Genomic DNA, 18,441 nt, shown 5'->3' on the forward strand with positions numbered 1-18,441 from the left:
GTCTTTCTCCCTCACACACACACACACACTACAAATTCCTAGTGTATACCTCTTACACCTGGCAATAAACACGATTCTGATTTATAATGGAGTTTGGTTGACAGTGTTCAGTCTTATTTAGCTGTAATTTATAATGGAGTTTGGTTGACAGTGTTCAGTCTTATTTAGCTGTAATTTATAATGGAGTTTGGTTGACAGTGTTCAGTCTTATTTAGCTGTAATTTATAATGGAGTTTGGTTGACAGTGTTCAGTCTTATTTAGCTGTAATTTATAATGGAGTTTGGTTGACAGTGTTCAGTCTTATTTAGCTGTAATTTATAATGGAGTTTGGTTGACAGCGTTCAGTCTTATTTAGCTGTAATTTATAATGAAGTTTGGTTGACAGTGTTCAGTCTTATTTAGCTGTAATTTATAATGGAGTTTGGTTGACAACGTTCAGTCTTATTTAGTTGTAATTTATAATGGAGTTTAGTTGACAACGTTCAGTCTTATTTAGTTGTAATTTATAATGGAGATAGTTGACAGCGTTCAGTCTTATTTAGCAGTAATTTATAATGGAGTTTGGTTGACAGTGTTCAGCCTGCTTTGTGTCTGAAATCACTTTATATTTAAATAAATCATTGGATCTTCTCTTTGCCTGCGTTTGCATTCAGACCCTCATCATCATGTAACCAAATGGACTTTAATGAACCCGCCTGTACTTTACCTTTACTGGTTTTACATGCCTGAGTTTCTATTTTTACTGGATCTGAGGATGTGATGATGGGAGTGACTGAGGAACACATTTATATAGTTTCACTGATCAGCAGCGACTGACTGAAGCTCCTCACCTCAGGTACGTTACAAATCTTTATTTCTGTATGTGACCTAAACCTGTAAATGATTATATTTTCCTTATCTGTAAAGATTATTTTCTGTTAATGGATTAATTGTGTAACCTATTTAACATCAGTTATATAAGTAATTGTGTTTGTGTGTGTCTTTTGGAGTGTCAGTTTATATATATATATATATATACATACATATTGTATAAATAAATGCAGTGTTAATGTCAGAGTAAATCAGATTATTGAACATCTGAATTATTGCACTAAGTTATTGAATATATAATAAATCATTATAAAATAAATTATTAAATACATTATTAAATTATATATATACTATAACATCAAATCTTAAGAAAATATAAATAAGAAATATGTATAACAGCAGTGCATCTATCATTAAGCGTCTAAAAATGCAAGAATAGTATAAATAAATACAAATATTAGTTTAAATGTACTGTATAAATAAATGCAGTATTAATGCCAGAGTAAACCAGATTATTGCACTAAATTATTGTACTGTTAAGTCAGTATTGCACAGTTGAATATGTAATAAATTATTCTAAAATAAATTATGTATTTAAACATTTGTTTCCATGTTATATATTTACCTCCATTCTTCACTCTGATTCAAACTATTATTATTCTTATTAATACATTTTTCAGGAACCCACTGATTTTTCACAACACGTTCAGTGTTTGATTGTTTTTATTAAATGTTTTTTAAATGTGAAGCACGTTGAATTAAATATTTTATATAAATAAAGTTTGGCTGGATAGATATATTTACTGCAGATATTAATATTCAGAACAAACAAACTTTTCTTTACCTGGCCTGTATTCAACATAAACACTGCATCATTAACAGCAACTAACAATATTATCACATATTTCCTCTATTAATCGTTGAGTTTATAAAACATTAGCAGACAAAATGCCGTCACAGTTTTCAATTCAGTTTATCAAAATGTTAAGCTGAGGAGAAATAGATCATTTTCACATTCAAGAATCCTAAACAAAACAGTGTTCCGATTTTTACAACAAAAAATGAATAAGATAAATGATTAATTGAGAATCAAAATAGTTGCTGATTTTCTGTCGATTGATGGATTAATTGATAGATGTAACTGCACATTAAATACCTGTAGATAGACCCCTGTATATACATACATCCTCATTTAATAGTCCCTTTTGGACTGATCATTAATATTAGGAATTAATAAATACAGTGATGATTTGAGCAGTAATCCCTTTCCATCTGTCAATATTCATCATTTAAAACTTATTATATTCTTCAAGCTGACCCACAGAAACTTGTAAGAACCAGAAATATAATATTGTAATGAAACTACAGCTGAATTAAATTATGATATATTTAATTTAGTTTATTATTTAGTTGGATGATGTTACGTTTTATGTAGCTCATTGATTTTTGTCTTAATGTAAATTTATTGAAATGAAATAAAACATTGATTGGGATTATTGATGACGTAGCTGCTGAGAATGATGATGATGATGATGATGATGATGATGATGTCTTCACAGACTTGCAGTCATGAAGAGAAGCGGACTGATGTTCCTGCTCCTGTCAGGTCAATAAACTCCAAACACAAACTTTATTTGTATTGAAATAAAACAACACTAACATGGACACACAGACTAAATATAATATAATATAATATAATAAATACAGACTAAATATGAAGATTCTGAGCTGCTTTTCAAAGACATCCACATATTGTCTTAAAGGTGTCCACAGTGTCCACAGAACTTTTTAAAGTTGTTCAGTGTCAGCAGAACTTTTTAAAGTTGATCAGTGTCAGCAGAACTTTTTAAAGTTGATCAGTGTCCACAGGACCGTTTAAAGTTGTCCACAAAACGTCTTAAAATTGTTAACGGTGTCCACAGAACTTTTTTTAAGTTGTCTAGTGTCCACAGAACTTTTTATAGTTGTCCACAGAACATTTATAGTTGTCCACAAAACTTTTTAAAGTTGTTTATTGTCCACAGAACATTTTAAAGTTGTTCATTGTCCACCGAACTTGAACTTTTTAAAGCTGTCCAGCGTCCACAGAACGTTTTATAGTTGTCCACAGAACTTTTTAAAGTTGTCCAGTGTCCACAGAACATTTTAAAGTTGTCCACAAAACTTTTTGAAGCTCTCCACAGTGTCCACAGAACTCTTAGTTGTCCACAGTATCCACATAACTTTTTACAGGTTTCTACTGTGTCCATGGATATGTTGAATAGTCCACAGCATTTGCAGTTTGTTTTTTTAAAGTTATTTTTTGGGGTGACTTTTAAGCATTTTATTGATAGGACAGTGGATAGAGTGTTGGAAAGGGGGAGAGAGAGAAGTGACATGCGGAAAGGACCACAGGCCGGATTCGAACCCAGGTCCACCGCTGCTAGGACTGAACCTTGGCATTTACATGGGCGCTCGCTCTACCGACTGAGCTAACCAGCCGCCCATGCAGTTTGTTTTTAAGGTGTCCACATATTTTGTGAGAGTTTGTCTTGCCTGTCTCTTGTCTCGTCTCTCAGGTTGTGTGCTGGTCTGTCACCTTCAGCCCCTTCCCATTCTCATCAGACATTTCCACCTTGTTGAATTGATGAAGAACTGGACTGAAGCTCAGCGGTACTGCAGGGAGGAGTTCACCGACCTCGCCACCATCATGGATCCAAACCAAAACACTGAGGCCGCGCATGCTGCGCTGATGGGAGAGATCTGGATCGGACTCTTCCAGTCGAACTGGAGATGGTCTCTGGACCACGAGGAATTTTCTATGGAAACCTCGTACAGCCGCTGGGCCATGCATGAACCGATGTTGACGTGTGTGGCCATAACTGAAAGTGGATTGTGGTATACCCGACATTGTGGATCAATGTTCTACGCGATATGTTACAGCGGTGAGGCCGATCTCAACATGATTCTAACATGAACAAGCTTTTATTCAAAGGGGCTATTTGTAACTTTCAGAAATGCTTGTTAACAGCGACACCTGTGGCCGTTAAGTCAACGAAAGTCAGCGTCGGGCTCGAGCTTGCTCGCTCTAAATAGACATGAACGAGCATCGCTCAGAACAGTGATGCGACACACGTCAGCTAAAACCACAATATCACTCTATGTTTCAGCTGCTTGGCAGTAATGTTAGCTGATCAGACGAAGGTCTCTCCATGAATCAATGCTGATCCTAGTGTTGGCTTTTCCTGCCTTACGGGGCTCCGCAGCGAGTAACGTTGTTGTCTCCACCCGCAGCCGGAGTGAACAGAGGAGACACCGGCACGAGATGACAACGTTTCTCTCTGCGGAGCCTCGTCACTTCACAAGACACGGGAAACCTCTGTTGGTCTGGAGGAGCTGCAGCAGTTATTTCTGCACAAACGTCCACTGTACATTCACTAGATATTCTCAGAGCTAAACTAACTCTTCTGCAGTGTGTAGTGAGCGCGCGTTCACGTCTAGAGGTGGAGCGAGTACGCGAGAACGCGCGCTCTGTCTGAGTGAAGGCAGGTAGGCAGAGTAGACGAGGCTCCGGCCACACGTGAGCGCGCATATGCGAGCGCGCGTGTGTCCCGACCCATTACATTTATACGCTTAAAAAGTTACAAACAGTCCCTTTAAAGAGAATAATCTTGTTGGTTTGTGTCTTCTTCACTCTTTCAGCTGAATATAACAAACACATCCTGGTTACAAAGATGATGACCTGGTCTGACGGTCAGGCTTACTGCAGGTCCATGTACACCGACCTGAGCAGCATCAGGAATCAGGAGGACATCCAGCAGATCCTCAGTCTGGTGCAGAATGACACTGATTCTCTGACAAGTCGGGAAAGCAGTCAGGAAAGCGGTCAGGACGGCGGTCAGGACGGCGGTCAGGACAGCGGTCAGGACAGCCGTCAGGACAGCGGTCAGGACAGCGGTCAGGACAGCGGTCAGGACAGCGGTGAGAACAGGGTTGAGATCAACAAAAAGGACATCAATGATGGCGGGGGTGGTGGCACTAACAGAAACACAATCGAACCCGCCATGTGGATCGGTTTGCACAGATACTTCTGGATTTGGTCCGACGGGACCGAGGCCTCCTTCACGCAGTGGGGGGCTTTTCAGTCTGATGATGTTTTTGCAGACTGTGGGAAGGTAGACTCGACAGCTAACTGGTTCCGTGCCGTCTGCAGTGAGAAACACTTCTTCCTCTGCCAATCAGGTGAGTCATGCTCACAGTTTCTGTAGAGTCAGATCCAGCGCGTCAGATCTGTGTTGATCTGTTTCTGTAGAGTCGGATCCAGCCAGTCGGATCTGTGTTGATCTGGTTTCTGTTTTGTCTGCAGTTCAAAGACTGTCAGTGGTGAGGACGGTGAAGGTCCGGCTTAGCGGAGGATCTGCAGACCTGAACGACCCGACGCTGCAGAGCTCCATCCTGCAGCAGGTCAGACGTTGTTACGGTGGATCTGAATCTCTTTACAGGTTTCATCTGGTATCTCAAGATCAAAATGTGTTAGATAGGTAGGTAGATAGATACAGTAGATAGATAGATAGATAGATAGATAGATAGATAGATAGGTAGATAGATACAGTAGATAGGTAGATAGATAGATAGATAGATAGATAGGTAGGTAGTGTGGTGGCAGTTTCTGTTAAAACAAGACACAAACCAACGTAACAACTTGTCTTTCAGTGAATTTAATAAAAAGGCATACATTAATAACTAAAGCATCTGCAGATGGACTCACGAGCACAGCCACCTGTTGTGGACTGTGGCAAGTGAGCCCCGAATACAAAGAGTAGTCAGTATTTATACATTTAAAGCATAACATGAAGATAAGTGCAAAGAAGAAAAGAAGAGAAGGATAGAAAGTGTATCAATGCGTCAGCACACAACAGACAACAGATTGCTGAAATACTTGTTATGTCTTGTTATGCTCTGCTCACAGTCCACAACAGATGGCTGTGCTCGTGAGTCCATCTGCAGATGCTTTAGTTATTAATGTATGCCTTTTTATTAAATTCACTGAAAGACAAGTTGTTACGTTGGTTTGTGTCTTGTTTTAACAGAAACTGCCACCACAGTAGATAGATAGATAGATAGATAGATATATAGATGGATGGATGGATGGATGAATGGATAGATAGATAGATAGATAGATAGATAGATAGATAGATAGATAGATAGGTAGGTAGGTAGGTAGGTAGGTAGGTAGGTAGGTAGGTAGGTAGGTAGGTAGGTAGGTAGATATATATGTAGGTAGGTAGGTAGATAGGTAGATATATAGGTAGGTAGATAGATAGATAGATAGATATATAGATGGATGGATGGATGGATGGATGGATGGATGGATGGATGGATGGATGGATGGATAGATAGATAGATAGATAGATAGATAGATAGATAGGTAGGTAGGTAGGTAGGTAGGTAGGTAGGTAGGTAGGTAGATATATAGGTAGGTAGATAGATAGGTAGATAGGTAGGTAGGTAGGTAGATATATAGGTAGGTAGGTAGATATATAGGTAGATAGGTAGGTAGATAGGTAGATATATAGGTAGGTAGGTAGATAGATAGATAGATAGATAGATAGATAGATAGATAGATAGATAGGTAGGTAGGTAGGTAGGTAGGTAGATAGATAGATAGATAGATAGATAGATAGAAGTCTTCTGCAGCATCTAGTGCAGCCATTCTCAACCAGTGTGCCGCGGCACACCGGTGTGCCGCAGAGCGCCATCTAGTGGGCCGCGGAGGCAGTGGTACTAGATTATTTTTTTATTATTATTTAGCAAAGTGAACAGGTAAAACCTAAAGGAGGTAAGATGCAAGCTGCCGTAAAACCAAAGCCTATTGAAGGAGGCTGAGACACGGGCGGACACGGGTCTTGTATTGGGTATAACACATGCGCAGTGTAACTGGAGCTGCGGTCGTGCGTTGCGATCGGCTCAATTTCGGCGAGTGCAGAGCAGATATTACTGCGCATGTGCGGTACCCCAAAGGCGCGTTGATTAAGTGTGACCCAACCTCCTTCAATAGGCCTTGTGTAAAAACACCAAACATCATCAGGTAGAGACAAACGTGTTTGCCACTGTTAGCTAGCTAACGTTCTCGGATGCAGTGAGACAAAATGGATCGGTTTTTAAAGCGAAAAAGTGATGTGGGAGACAACCCTGCGCCAGTAAAAGCTCCGAAGCATGTGGTGAGGAAATATGAGAAGTGCACACATTTCTGGAAGAGCAGCACTCCCCTCTTGCTGAGCATTACACTGATGGTAACTTTTGTGCAGAACTGGCCTACTTATCAGATATATTTGACCAGTTAAATCAGCTCAATATATCAATGCAAGGCAGAAACAGCACAGTGTTTTTGGTTTCAGACAAAATTGAGGGCTTCAAGAAAAAACTTATTCTGTGGAACAGAAGAGTCAAGGCGGGACGATTTGACGTGTTTTCACTCCTAAGTGAAACTTTGAAAGCCACTCCTCATGTCAACATATCCAGTGTTATAACCCAGCATCAAATTTCTGTTGCCTTTCACCACCACCTATTTATGTGAGTCAGGGTTTTCCATTGTGACTGTCACAAAATCAAAGGCAAGGAACAAACTGAAAGCAACTTTGAATGCTACTCTGCGTGTCAGCCTCTCACCCATCCCACCACGACTTGATCTCATTATATCCCAGAGGCAAGCCCAAGTGTCTCACTGAGGGTAAGCAGAATATGTATTTTGGTCATTACAGCTGACAGTGGCATAACACATATCTACAGCCCAGTTTATTATTTGTTGTATAAACATGTTAGGTTTTTTACTCATTTATTTGGGAAGGTGGTCCTCGGAAATGTTTTGACAATCACAAGTGTGCCTTCAGTTGCAAAAGGTTGAGAACCCCTGATCTAGTGGATGTTAGAGGAACCTCAGTGACATCAAAGCAGATGTTTCCTGTTAGATATAGATAGGTAGGTAGGTAGGTAGATAAGTAGATAGGTAACCGCAGTGACATCAGACCAGATGTTTCCGGCTGCATCAGGATTAATACCTTTTGCTGTCAGTAATCAATCAGAGTGATCGATGATGTAAACTGTTTCAGCTGAAGCAGAGACTGGAGGAGGCAGGGATCAGAGAGGAGATGAAGCTGCGATGGAGGACGCAGCCTGATGGGAAGGTTTTCCACCGAGAGGAGGAGGAGAAGGAGAAAGCGCCTCCTGCTGGCCAGGAGGATGAAACAGTCTGTGAACATTTAGTTTGGAAACCAGGGATGAAATGAAGATCTGTTACTGGTTTTACTGGCTAACATCCAACACCATTTATGATTTATGATTCAGTTTGTGATGGTGTTTCCTACAGATTTGTGTCAAAGAAAAGTGTGTTTTTGATTAAAGATAGTTTCTTCTTCTTCATGTTTGAACTGTGTAATCTGTAGTGTTCCTGTTCTGTTACAGCAGCAGAAGTGTTGTTTAGAAAGAGGGAAAAATTAACATTCAATTCAATCAACATTATTACTAATACATTAATCTTACATACAATCCTTACATAGCCTCCAGCTAAAACCGTGACCTCATCATGGCGTTGACACTAAAAGGGTCTATTTCATTCTGTAAAGTCTCTGAAACACAAACTGTTATCTTTTGTTTTTCGGTGTTTTCTAACAAATAATTCACACATTTGTTGGTTCATTATATCAAAAGTGAAGATGAGTTTATTCACAAAGAGAACATAAATATTAAACAGTTTCATCAGAACGGAGATGATTAAAACATTCAGACTGAATATAGAAGTCAGGTGTTATTATCAGAACAGTTTCATTAGTGAGATGAACATAAAATAAAAATGTAAAATAGTTTTAAAGGCTGAAGTGACTCCAGAGACCAAAGAACTACATTTGTTAGTAAAAGTTATTTATTTTGACTCATATGCAATTATCTATGTAAAGTTTTGTTTTTAAATTCAAGATTAAAAAAAGGCTGTTAATTCATAACATTCAGTCTGAATTGAACCTGTTAAAGTCTGGGTATGGAGGACCAAAGCTGACAAACTAATAAATAAAGAATAAAGTGTTTAAATAAAATGAGAAATAATTTGCATGAAATGATTTGACCCCAAACAAATTCCACATAACTTATCAAATAATTTCCTATATTATAAATTAATTTCTTGATTTAATATTTGTATTTTAAACTTTATTGTTTTTAGACCAACACGTTTGTGGCCTTCATCGAGGTCATCCTTGTTTTCCAAACTTACAGACGATCTTAACAGGTTATTTAAAAGGTCTTAACAGTTATTAATCAAGAAATGTATTTTTTAAGTTCTTGGTGTGTTTTATATATCTATTTCTTAATTAACTATTTGTCTTTTGTGGATTTGTTTATTTTTGTGTGATTTAAAAATGTATTTCCCAGTTTCTTCAACCATTTTTAATTCTATTGATTTATTTCAAATGTTTTGGTGTATGTTTTACAATTATTTCACAATTTTATGTATTCAATTTTTTAAATGTATCTTCCAATCTCTTTATCAGTTATATATATATATATATATATATATAAGGGCTGTCAATCGATTAAAATATTAAATTGCAACTAATCGCATGGTTGTTTGTAGTTAATCGCATTAATCACAAAGTAATCACACATGTTTTTATCTGTTCAAAATATACCTTAAATGGAGATTTATCAAATATTTAATACTCTTATCAACATGCGAGTGGAAAAATATGCTGCTTTATGCAAATATGTATTATTGTAAATCAATTATCAACACAAAACAATGACAAATATTGTCCAGAAACCCTCACAGGTACTGTATTTAGCATAAAAACTATGCTCAAATCGTAACATGGAAACTCAAGCCCAACAGGCAACAACAGCTGTCACTAGTGGGTACCCATAGAACCCATTTTTATTCACATATCTGGAGGTCAGAGGTCAAGGGACCCCTTTGAAAATGGCCATGACTTCTTCCCCGCCAAAAGTTTGTGTAAGTTTTGGAGTGTTATTTAACCTCCTAGTATGACATGGTTGGTACCAATGGATTCATCAGGTTTTCTAGTTTCATATGATACCAGTATCTTCACTCTAGCTTCAAAACTGAGCCCACTAGAACCTAAACATCACAAGTTGTCTTAATGCGTTGAAGAAATTAGTGGCATTAAAAGGATTGGCGTGTTATTATCGCGTTAACTTTGACAGCCCTAATATATATATTCACATTTTTTTTATGTTATTGACTTATTTCTTAGTGTATTAAATGATTCCACTCATTGATTAATTAATTAATTTATTATATTGTTTTATTTTCTAATTAGTCATATTTGGTCTTCCATACAATCAGACTCAAACCGGTTCAATAACAAATTGAAGGTAGTAACTCATATGTAACACAAACAATCTTTGAATATCATCAGTAAAACTCTTCTTTTATGGTTTCTGTGTGTCTTCCTGTCTGCCTGTCGTCCTGCAGCGCCACCCAGTGGTCGGCACAGAGAGACCAGACAGGTGTGGTGGTTCCAGGCTCAGGTTTGTCTGTGATGGATGCAGGTGGTCTCAGGTGTGTTGCAGGTTTCACTGCAGCAGGCAGCCACAGCTGGCACCCTTCTCTTTGTGCGTGGAGTTGAACAGCTGGATGGCCTGTTTGTTGATCAGAGTCCAGAAGTTATCAAAGGAGATGCTCTGACCGCCCTCAACCCCCATCTGGTCCAGGATTTGACCCAGACCCTCTTCACTCTCCACATGCTGCAAACAGGAAACAGGAAGTGAGTCAGCACACCGACATGTGGAAACAGTTAACAGTAAAAAACTCACTCCGAGAAACACTGACAGACTAGAATAATAATAATAATAATATTTATATTATATTATATTATATTATATTAGTCACACCAAAAACATGATGTTTTATGTAAACTTCAAAAGTAAAACTGTAAGGCTGAAAACTCATAGCAGTTCATGAAATAGTTAATAATTAATTAATAGTTATTAATTTTCGCTTCAGTCTTTTCAAAATAAAACTACTTAGTTAGCTTTAGGAAAAGATCGCGGTTTGGGTTTAAATAACTCCAGCAGTGCTGTAACTATACTGATTTAATGTACAGCGCTGCATTTATAACCTGTCAGATCTAGTGATTGATTGGATGTTGAGCTGTGATGTCATCGTCGGTACCTTGGCGAATCCAGGCAGCTGTTTGGTGATCATGGTCTGGAACTGGGTGGTGTTCATGGTTGGTCCGTCGTCTGCAGCTTTATGAAACTCTGTGACCAACGAGTTGATGGCCAGCTCCAAATCTGAGTACTGAGACAAGAACATGACTCATTATGATCACTAATCAATGATCAATAATCAGTAAAAGGAGAACACTGTTGTTTTACTAAAATCCTGAGAAGATCATCAGTTTTTAGATTGATAATTAGAGAATCAACTGCAGAGGTGAAGAAGTTTTACTTTAGTAAAGGTACTAACTACTACTACCACAATGTAGAAATACTCGCTTATGTATTTAAAAATCTTATCTAAGTAAAAGTATAAAAGTATTAGCATCACAATATACTTAAAGTACAAAAAGTAAAAGTACTCATTATATAGAATACTATATATTATATTATAGTATTCTAATGATTGATGCATTAATGTGTCACTTTAATGTTACAGCTGGTAAAGGTGGAGCTACTTTTAATGACTTTATATACTGCTGGTAGTTTAATCTACAATAATACATCATTATTTATTAGTTGATTAAATTATCATTATCATACCTGCCAAATTAAAAAATAAATAAATAAATGTTATTAAATGCAGCAAATATAATATTAAAAATAAACGTATCTATTAATGAATTGATACATTGCAACAAATTGATATTTCTTTTTTAATTTGCTTATTTATTTATTTATCTTTGTATTAATTCCCTTATTTATTTACTCTTCTGTTTAATTTTTCACTTTTATATATTAATGTATTTATTTATTATTTATCTTTTTTTGCATTTATTTTTTATTTATTCTATATTCATTTTTAAATGTATGTATTTATTTATTTATACATGCGGCTTGATTTTCCCTTTGCATTTCACATCTTATTTATTTCTGTATTTCTTTCTTAATAAATTTATTTTTACATTTGCAAATGAGGGGGCTGTCACTCAACATTGGTCATGGGGTCAGAGGTCATAGATGGACTACATGCTAGCCAGCTAGCCAGTCTTCATTTCCAGCTCCGTACAGCGGAGATTGATTTTGGCCAGTTTTGTCCTCCATACCTCTCTTCATCACATCACAACAGATTTGACATGTTGATTCACTCCAACAATCTTTTATATTAATGAATTGAAATGTATAAAATTGCAGAAATGCTGCATTAAATATGTTTAGTAAAGTGTCCCAGTTCAGTTCACACCTTCAGCAAACAAACTGCTCACAACTGGATTCCCAAGAACACCAAAGATTTTATTTTGAAATGTGATCAGCGACAACATGACTTTATTAGTAGTATTACTAAAGTTACATAAAATGGAAATACTCAAGTAAAGTACAAGTAGTACAGCACTTGAGTAAATGTACTCATTACTTTCTACCACTGTATAACACCAAGCTGTTAATATTAAAATAGAATATTCTTATTATATTAAGGTGGGACTCGTATTAACATTGCGAGTGACTCATTATGTCAACACAGGATCTTTGCGGTTACTCAGTCTGTCAGCCAATCAGAAACAGGAGCGACCGTTTGATTTTCTTTTATTTGAAACGTTCACATTGAGCTGAGTATAAAGTGGTTATGAGGTGAGTGTTACAGTTAATCATTTATATTTTCACTTTCAGAAAGTACAAACGGTTTAGTGGAGTGATTTTACTGCGTTTTTACTGGACAAAAGAAAAATCCCAAACAATTATGACTTCCAATTTATAACAAACTGTTTATAATTATTTTAAAATGTAAACAAGAGTTTTAGCAAATCAGATTAATCATTTTTCATCATAATCTATTGATAATAAGCTCAAACTAACTTTAGTGTTACATTGATCAAAGATACTCTTTATTTATTTATATTTGTATTTATATTGTATCTGCTTCTTTGTGTTGCGGTTAAAACATGCTAAAATGCAGCTACATTTAGCAACACCTGACACTTCAAAGTCACACAGGTGTTTGAGCAGTTTGGTTTGTGTTTGATGATATAAATGTTGTAGAAGAAGACTTAAATATTCAGAGGATTTAAACCAGAGCTGATGTTAATATGTTAACAATATATATATAACAATACGTTGCACTGATACTGAGCTGAGTGTTTGATTAACAGTTAACTAACAATTAACTACATTTCAGTCTTTCTCGCCATCAATATTGCATGTTGATATCGTCACAGTTAGTGTTTAATGACGTCTCATTATCGACTCGTCTTATGATGGAAAAAAGGTCGTTGACCACCATATTAAGTCATAGTTTTCCTTAACCAAATTATCACCGTCTACAACCAGACTTCTTTCTAAAAACAGAAAAAATAGCCTAACTGACGTTTATAAAAAGGTTTCATTTACCAAAAACTGTTCTTTATTGGACAAAAATATGTTTTTAAGCCTTAAAAAACTCTTACATTTTAATGTTTTTTTCAGGCGAGAAAGTAACCATTTAGAGTTCCAACATGTGATCAGTTTAATAAAAAAATTTGAGTCACTACAAATGTCCTCATATGTGATTTCAGGACATTTGTTGCATTCAGTATGTCGTCCTCCAAGTCAGTGATCGCTGATGAATGAGGTATTGTAAAACTGTCTCTGGTAAAACCGTCTCTGGTAAAACCATCCGATCGCTGCAGTGTAGCTCCTAAATACCACTGCTGCCGCTAAAACAGAAGAACTAACACAATTGCGTTCGAACTGGAAGTGAAAAAAAGGGCGGGGCACATAAGGTGAATAGGCTATACTGTGCTTTTGTTATAGTTCCCCCAAATCCCAAACTTTGTCAAAACTAATGTGACATTATCCAGAAATTTGGCGTCACTGCCCCATAATGTGTTCCCATAATGCAACACTCTGTTACAGGGCCCCAAAATCCCCACATTTGGCCCTTAATATCAGTGCTCAACTTATACAGCACCCTCAAATCAGTGCCTCCCAAACATCCTCCCAGTTGAAATTAGAGAGAAGTTTGACAAAATGAGGGTGTTCCTCTTTAAATACTGAAATTATGAGAGAAGAATGCGGGCCCCTGGAGTGTGAGGGGCCCTCAGCAGCTGTTTGTTGAGCCTCGGACTGTTAAACAGAGAGTCTGAACAGTTAAACAGCTGAATGAGATCAGAGCTGCTCTCTCTGAGGACTTGCTGTTGTTGTGAAAGAGGGCGGCGGCTGCAGAGCGCCGCAGACGAGATCCAGCAGAAATGTGCTGATCCCAAACCTTCGCCAAACTATGAGAAAACCTTCTTCTGGTTCCAGCAAACACTAAACGTCGCTGTACAAACTCCTTCATGTGCAGAGTTACATGATCATATTGTGAGATGTTTAAGGGCGGGGTTCAATTTGAGATAAATGACAGGAATATGGTAGTAATTCCCTTATGAAAAAGCAGTATACTACAAGTTAATGTTATGAAGTATACTTAAGTTAAGTTCAAGTAAATTATATATTTCCCCAGTATACTCTATGTCGGAAGTATACTATTGTATTAATGAATTGGAGGTGATCCAATCAAACGCTGTCTTTATTTTACCTAGCCTATAATAATTGGTATCTTATAGACCCTTTTAATGTGGACATCATGATGACATCACAGTGTTAGCCGGAGGCTAAACAAAGGAAAGACTGGAGGTTTAACACTAGCAGTGGGCTAAAGCTACACATCTAAAATGTCATCTTGCTGTGTTGTTGGGTGGCAGAATCCAGATATCACATACATTTGAGATGACAAACTGAGATTCAAGGCTAAATGTTGTTAATATTTAGCCTTCTGCTAACCGCAGCCGTGAGCCATTGGCTGCTGTTAGCAGAAGGCTAAACTATTAGCAACCCTTTCTCTCATCTCTGAAACGCTTTTCCGATATTGTACGTCTCTATTTTTGACTGACTTCACTGAAGGATAGTTAACTATAGACTTCAAAAGATTTATAGGCCTACGCCCTAAATTTAGGGCGGACGGCTGGCTACTTAGCTAGCTTGGCTTGCTAATTCCACCATGCTGTCATGAAACACAGAAAATGAGCCAAACAAAGTTGTCCCTCATCTGGTGATAGCACTGTGCTTTCCTACACTGTGACAAGAGTGTGTGGATGAAGATACATTTTACTCATTTAGCAACTAGCTACTTAGCTAGCTAGCTTGCTAATTCCACCGAGCTACAGAAAATGAGCCCAACAGCGGACAGCGCTGGGTCACGATCCCTCTGCCTCACTCCTCACCGCCAGGAGACTACTTCACCGAGAGGAGAGCAGGCGTTAGCTAGCTGGCTCTTCAGTCTCCAGACAATATAGCCAGTTCAGGAGACAGACAATCTAGCTAGTTAACTAACGTTAGCCAGCCGTCTACTCCTCCTGAAGGAGTCTCCAGCGGCGTAGGGGTCGGCTAATCTGGTCCCATAGGTTAATGTTAACTTTCTCACTCGGGAAACTAGTATTTTCTTCAGCCATTGTTAAAAAAACAAGCCACCAATTAGTGGTGTAGTTTGCGGGGTTTTTTTGTTTGTTTTTATTAATTCAAGGCAGAATGATATGATGATCTTCTTCGCGCTGTGGGTACTCCATACACTGATTGTGACTGAATGTTGTGTTAATCACGTCAGTGTGACCAATCAGGTGATGACAGACAAGGATCATATCATCAAGCAGGGTTGGGCTGACGGTCTACAGGTACAGAGCAGGAGGGAGAGGAGGAGAGAAAGACAGAGGAGTGCGGTGCGCAAATAGCAGACAAGATGAGCGACAGTCGCGAAGCAGCATGTAAAATTATGGTATTCTGGAAATGATAAGGTTTAGTATAATTATATTGAATAATTTAAGTGATATATCTGCACACATAGTAATCATAGGTCAAAACAGCGCTAAATTTGGCTGAATTATAAAAGGCAGAAGTGGTAAAATGAAGAGCCGTTTGGGAGCCGAAAGAACCGGCTCTTCTTGGTGAGCTGAGCCAAATGATCTGGCTCACTGAAAAGAGCCGGCATTCCCATCACTACCATCAATACTTGCTAGCCAGTGTTAACTAACGTTTTCAGAGAATTATCCTGCCTCCACTTAACACTCCACCCACTAAATACCTCATCATGGTTACTAACAGAGAAGGGGGTTATAATATTGTTGCTTCTAGAAAACTTCCAAGTGAATTATTAGCAAATTAACAAACAAAACAAAAAATGACAGAATAAAATTGTTTAAAGTTGGTTTAAAAAATCACGGTGAACAGGTAAACATGTCCTGTCTCATACTTAAAGTCATTGTTGAGTTTTTCAATATTTAAGAGTTCCCATATCTTTCCTGAACCTGAACCCCTCACAGCTGATTCATAATGAGTATTTATTATAAATACACTAAATAATACATCCCTTTTCTAACTGATACTTTAACTCAACCTGACTCATATTTTCACTCTGTTGCAGCATAAATCCAACATATGTATTAACTCACTATTGCCTAGCAACAACACTAATCCTGGTACTGTAACCAAAGAACGAATATTGATAAGAAGTGAAAGTCAATAGTTCATTCCATTGTAACATCAGCGCCCAGCAGCAGAGCTACGCTTCCACCATTTTGGACTGAAAGCGACTACCGGACGCCAGTAAAACGTCCGCCTACAAAGAGCAGTACAAAAGTAAAACTAAATTATTTCTGTTCTATTGTCATATTCTACTGAAATGACCTGTGTTGAACAATAAAATATTATAAATATAATAAGCGTTTCAGTCCAAAATGGCGGCAGCAGCTGAGTTTCGTCTCTTTGCTTCTATACTCTTTGCTGTAACTTTATGGTGCGTTCAACAGAAGTTGGACATTTTAGCATCACCTTCATAAAATCTCGCCACAACACTTCCTGTCATTTCTTATCTTTGTGACATCATCACTGTGGGCACTGCTGAAAGTCAAACAGAGACTGATTGGCTCGTGTTCAAGTGGACGCTAAAAAACAAAAAGGAGTTTAAAGTAAATATAAGTTGATATAATAAACATTTTTATTTGAATAAAGTCATGTTGTCGCTGATCACATTTCATAATAAAAGCGGCATCTTGAGTTTTCTTGGGAATCCAGTTCTGAGCAGTTTGTTTGCTGAAGGTGTGAACTGAACTGGGATCAGTGTTCAGGTGAACTGGGACACTTTACTAAAAATATTTAATGCAGCATTTCTGCATTTTTATACATTTTAATTCAATAATATCAAAGATTGTTGGAGTGACTCAACATGTTAAATCTGTTGTGATGTGATGTAGAGAGGCAGTGGTGGAATGTAACTAAGTATATTTACTCAAGTACTGTACTTTAGTACAATTTATGAGGTACTTTACCTGAGTATTTCCAGTTTTTGCAACTTTACGCTTCTCCCCCACTACATCTCAAGTAAATATTGTACTTTTTACTCCACTATATTTATCTGACAGCTTTAGTTACAGATTCAGATTACTAATACTACTACTACTACTACTACTACTAATAATAATAATAATAATAACTAATAAATGATGATGTACTATTATAGATTAAACTACCCAGCAGTATTTTTGTGTTTAAAACACATACACATATTACATCTCAGAGGGAAATATTGTACTTCTTACTGCTCTACATGTATTTAGTTACTTTAAATTCAGATTATTAAAACAAAACTAATTATTGTTGAGGTATTATTATAGATTAAACTACCAGCAGTATATAAAGTAATTAAAAGTAGCTCCACCTTTACCAGCTGCAACATTAAAGTGAATAATTATAAAAACAATAATATAATAATAATCTGCAGAATAAGTACTTTTACTTTTGGTACTTTAAGTATATTGCGATGCTGCTACTTTGGTACTTAAGTAACATTTTGAATGCAGGACTTTTACTTGTAAGAGAGCATTTCTACACTGTAGTATTAAATTAAGTAAATGATGTGAGTACTCCTTACACCTCTGCAAATATTTAGTAGCTATATAGTGTATATTTATACTTGTAGTATTGTAATGTTATTTATTTGTATTTAGTTTGCAGTTGTAAAAGATGTCTATGACTTTAAACACAATCTTCTCTTCAAAACTTTACATGTTAGGAAGTGTTGGATGAGAGATTAGTTTTCCAGGAGTTCCTCAGTGTATTTGAACGCACCCTGCTGCTGACCTCAGGTCAGTCGCTTTATAATGAGAGATGATCAATTTTAATAATTAGCTTTATTAGCAGGACGCTTGTTGTTAAAACATATAAAGAGAGATGAATAAATATAGTTTACTATAAGTAGAATATAAACATTTAATTAATTATCTGTTTTCATCCTCAGGATCATAAAGCATGAAGAGCTTTTTATTCTCTACAAATATCACTCGGCCTCCTGACCGGATCTCTGATCTGATCAATATGGGATCGATCAGTGCAGCTGTTCTTACCTTAGTCGCCATCTGTGCAGGTTTGGTCGCCAAAAAAAACCTCCGAAAACTCAGCGAGACGTCGCCAGAGAGACA

The 18,441-nt window shown here is 37.1% G+C and overlaps 1 protein-coding gene across 1 annotated transcript; it reads left to right on the plus strand.

The window, feature by feature from the left end:
• The first annotated feature begins 4,501 nt into the window (after positions 1–4,501).
• LOC119496406 lies at positions 4,502–8,680 on the plus strand. Its single transcript, XM_037783690.1, has 3 exons — positions 4,502–5,032; positions 5,157–5,254; positions 7,900–8,680. Exons 1-3 carry the CDS (start codon positions 4,525–4,527, stop codon positions 8,074–8,076), a joined length of 783 nt encoding a protein of 260 aa, XP_037639618.1. The 5' UTR covers positions 4,502–4,524; the 3' UTR covers positions 8,077–8,680.
• Positions 8,681–18,441: the final 9,761 nt, after the last annotated feature.

The sequence above is a fragment of the Sebastes umbrosus genome, chromosome 11, assembly GCF_015220745.1.
Source record: "Sebastes umbrosus isolate fSebUmb1 chromosome 11, fSebUmb1.pri, whole genome shotgun sequence".
Classification (NCBI taxonomy): Eukaryota; Metazoa; Chordata; class Actinopteri; order Perciformes; family Sebastidae; genus Sebastes; species Sebastes umbrosus.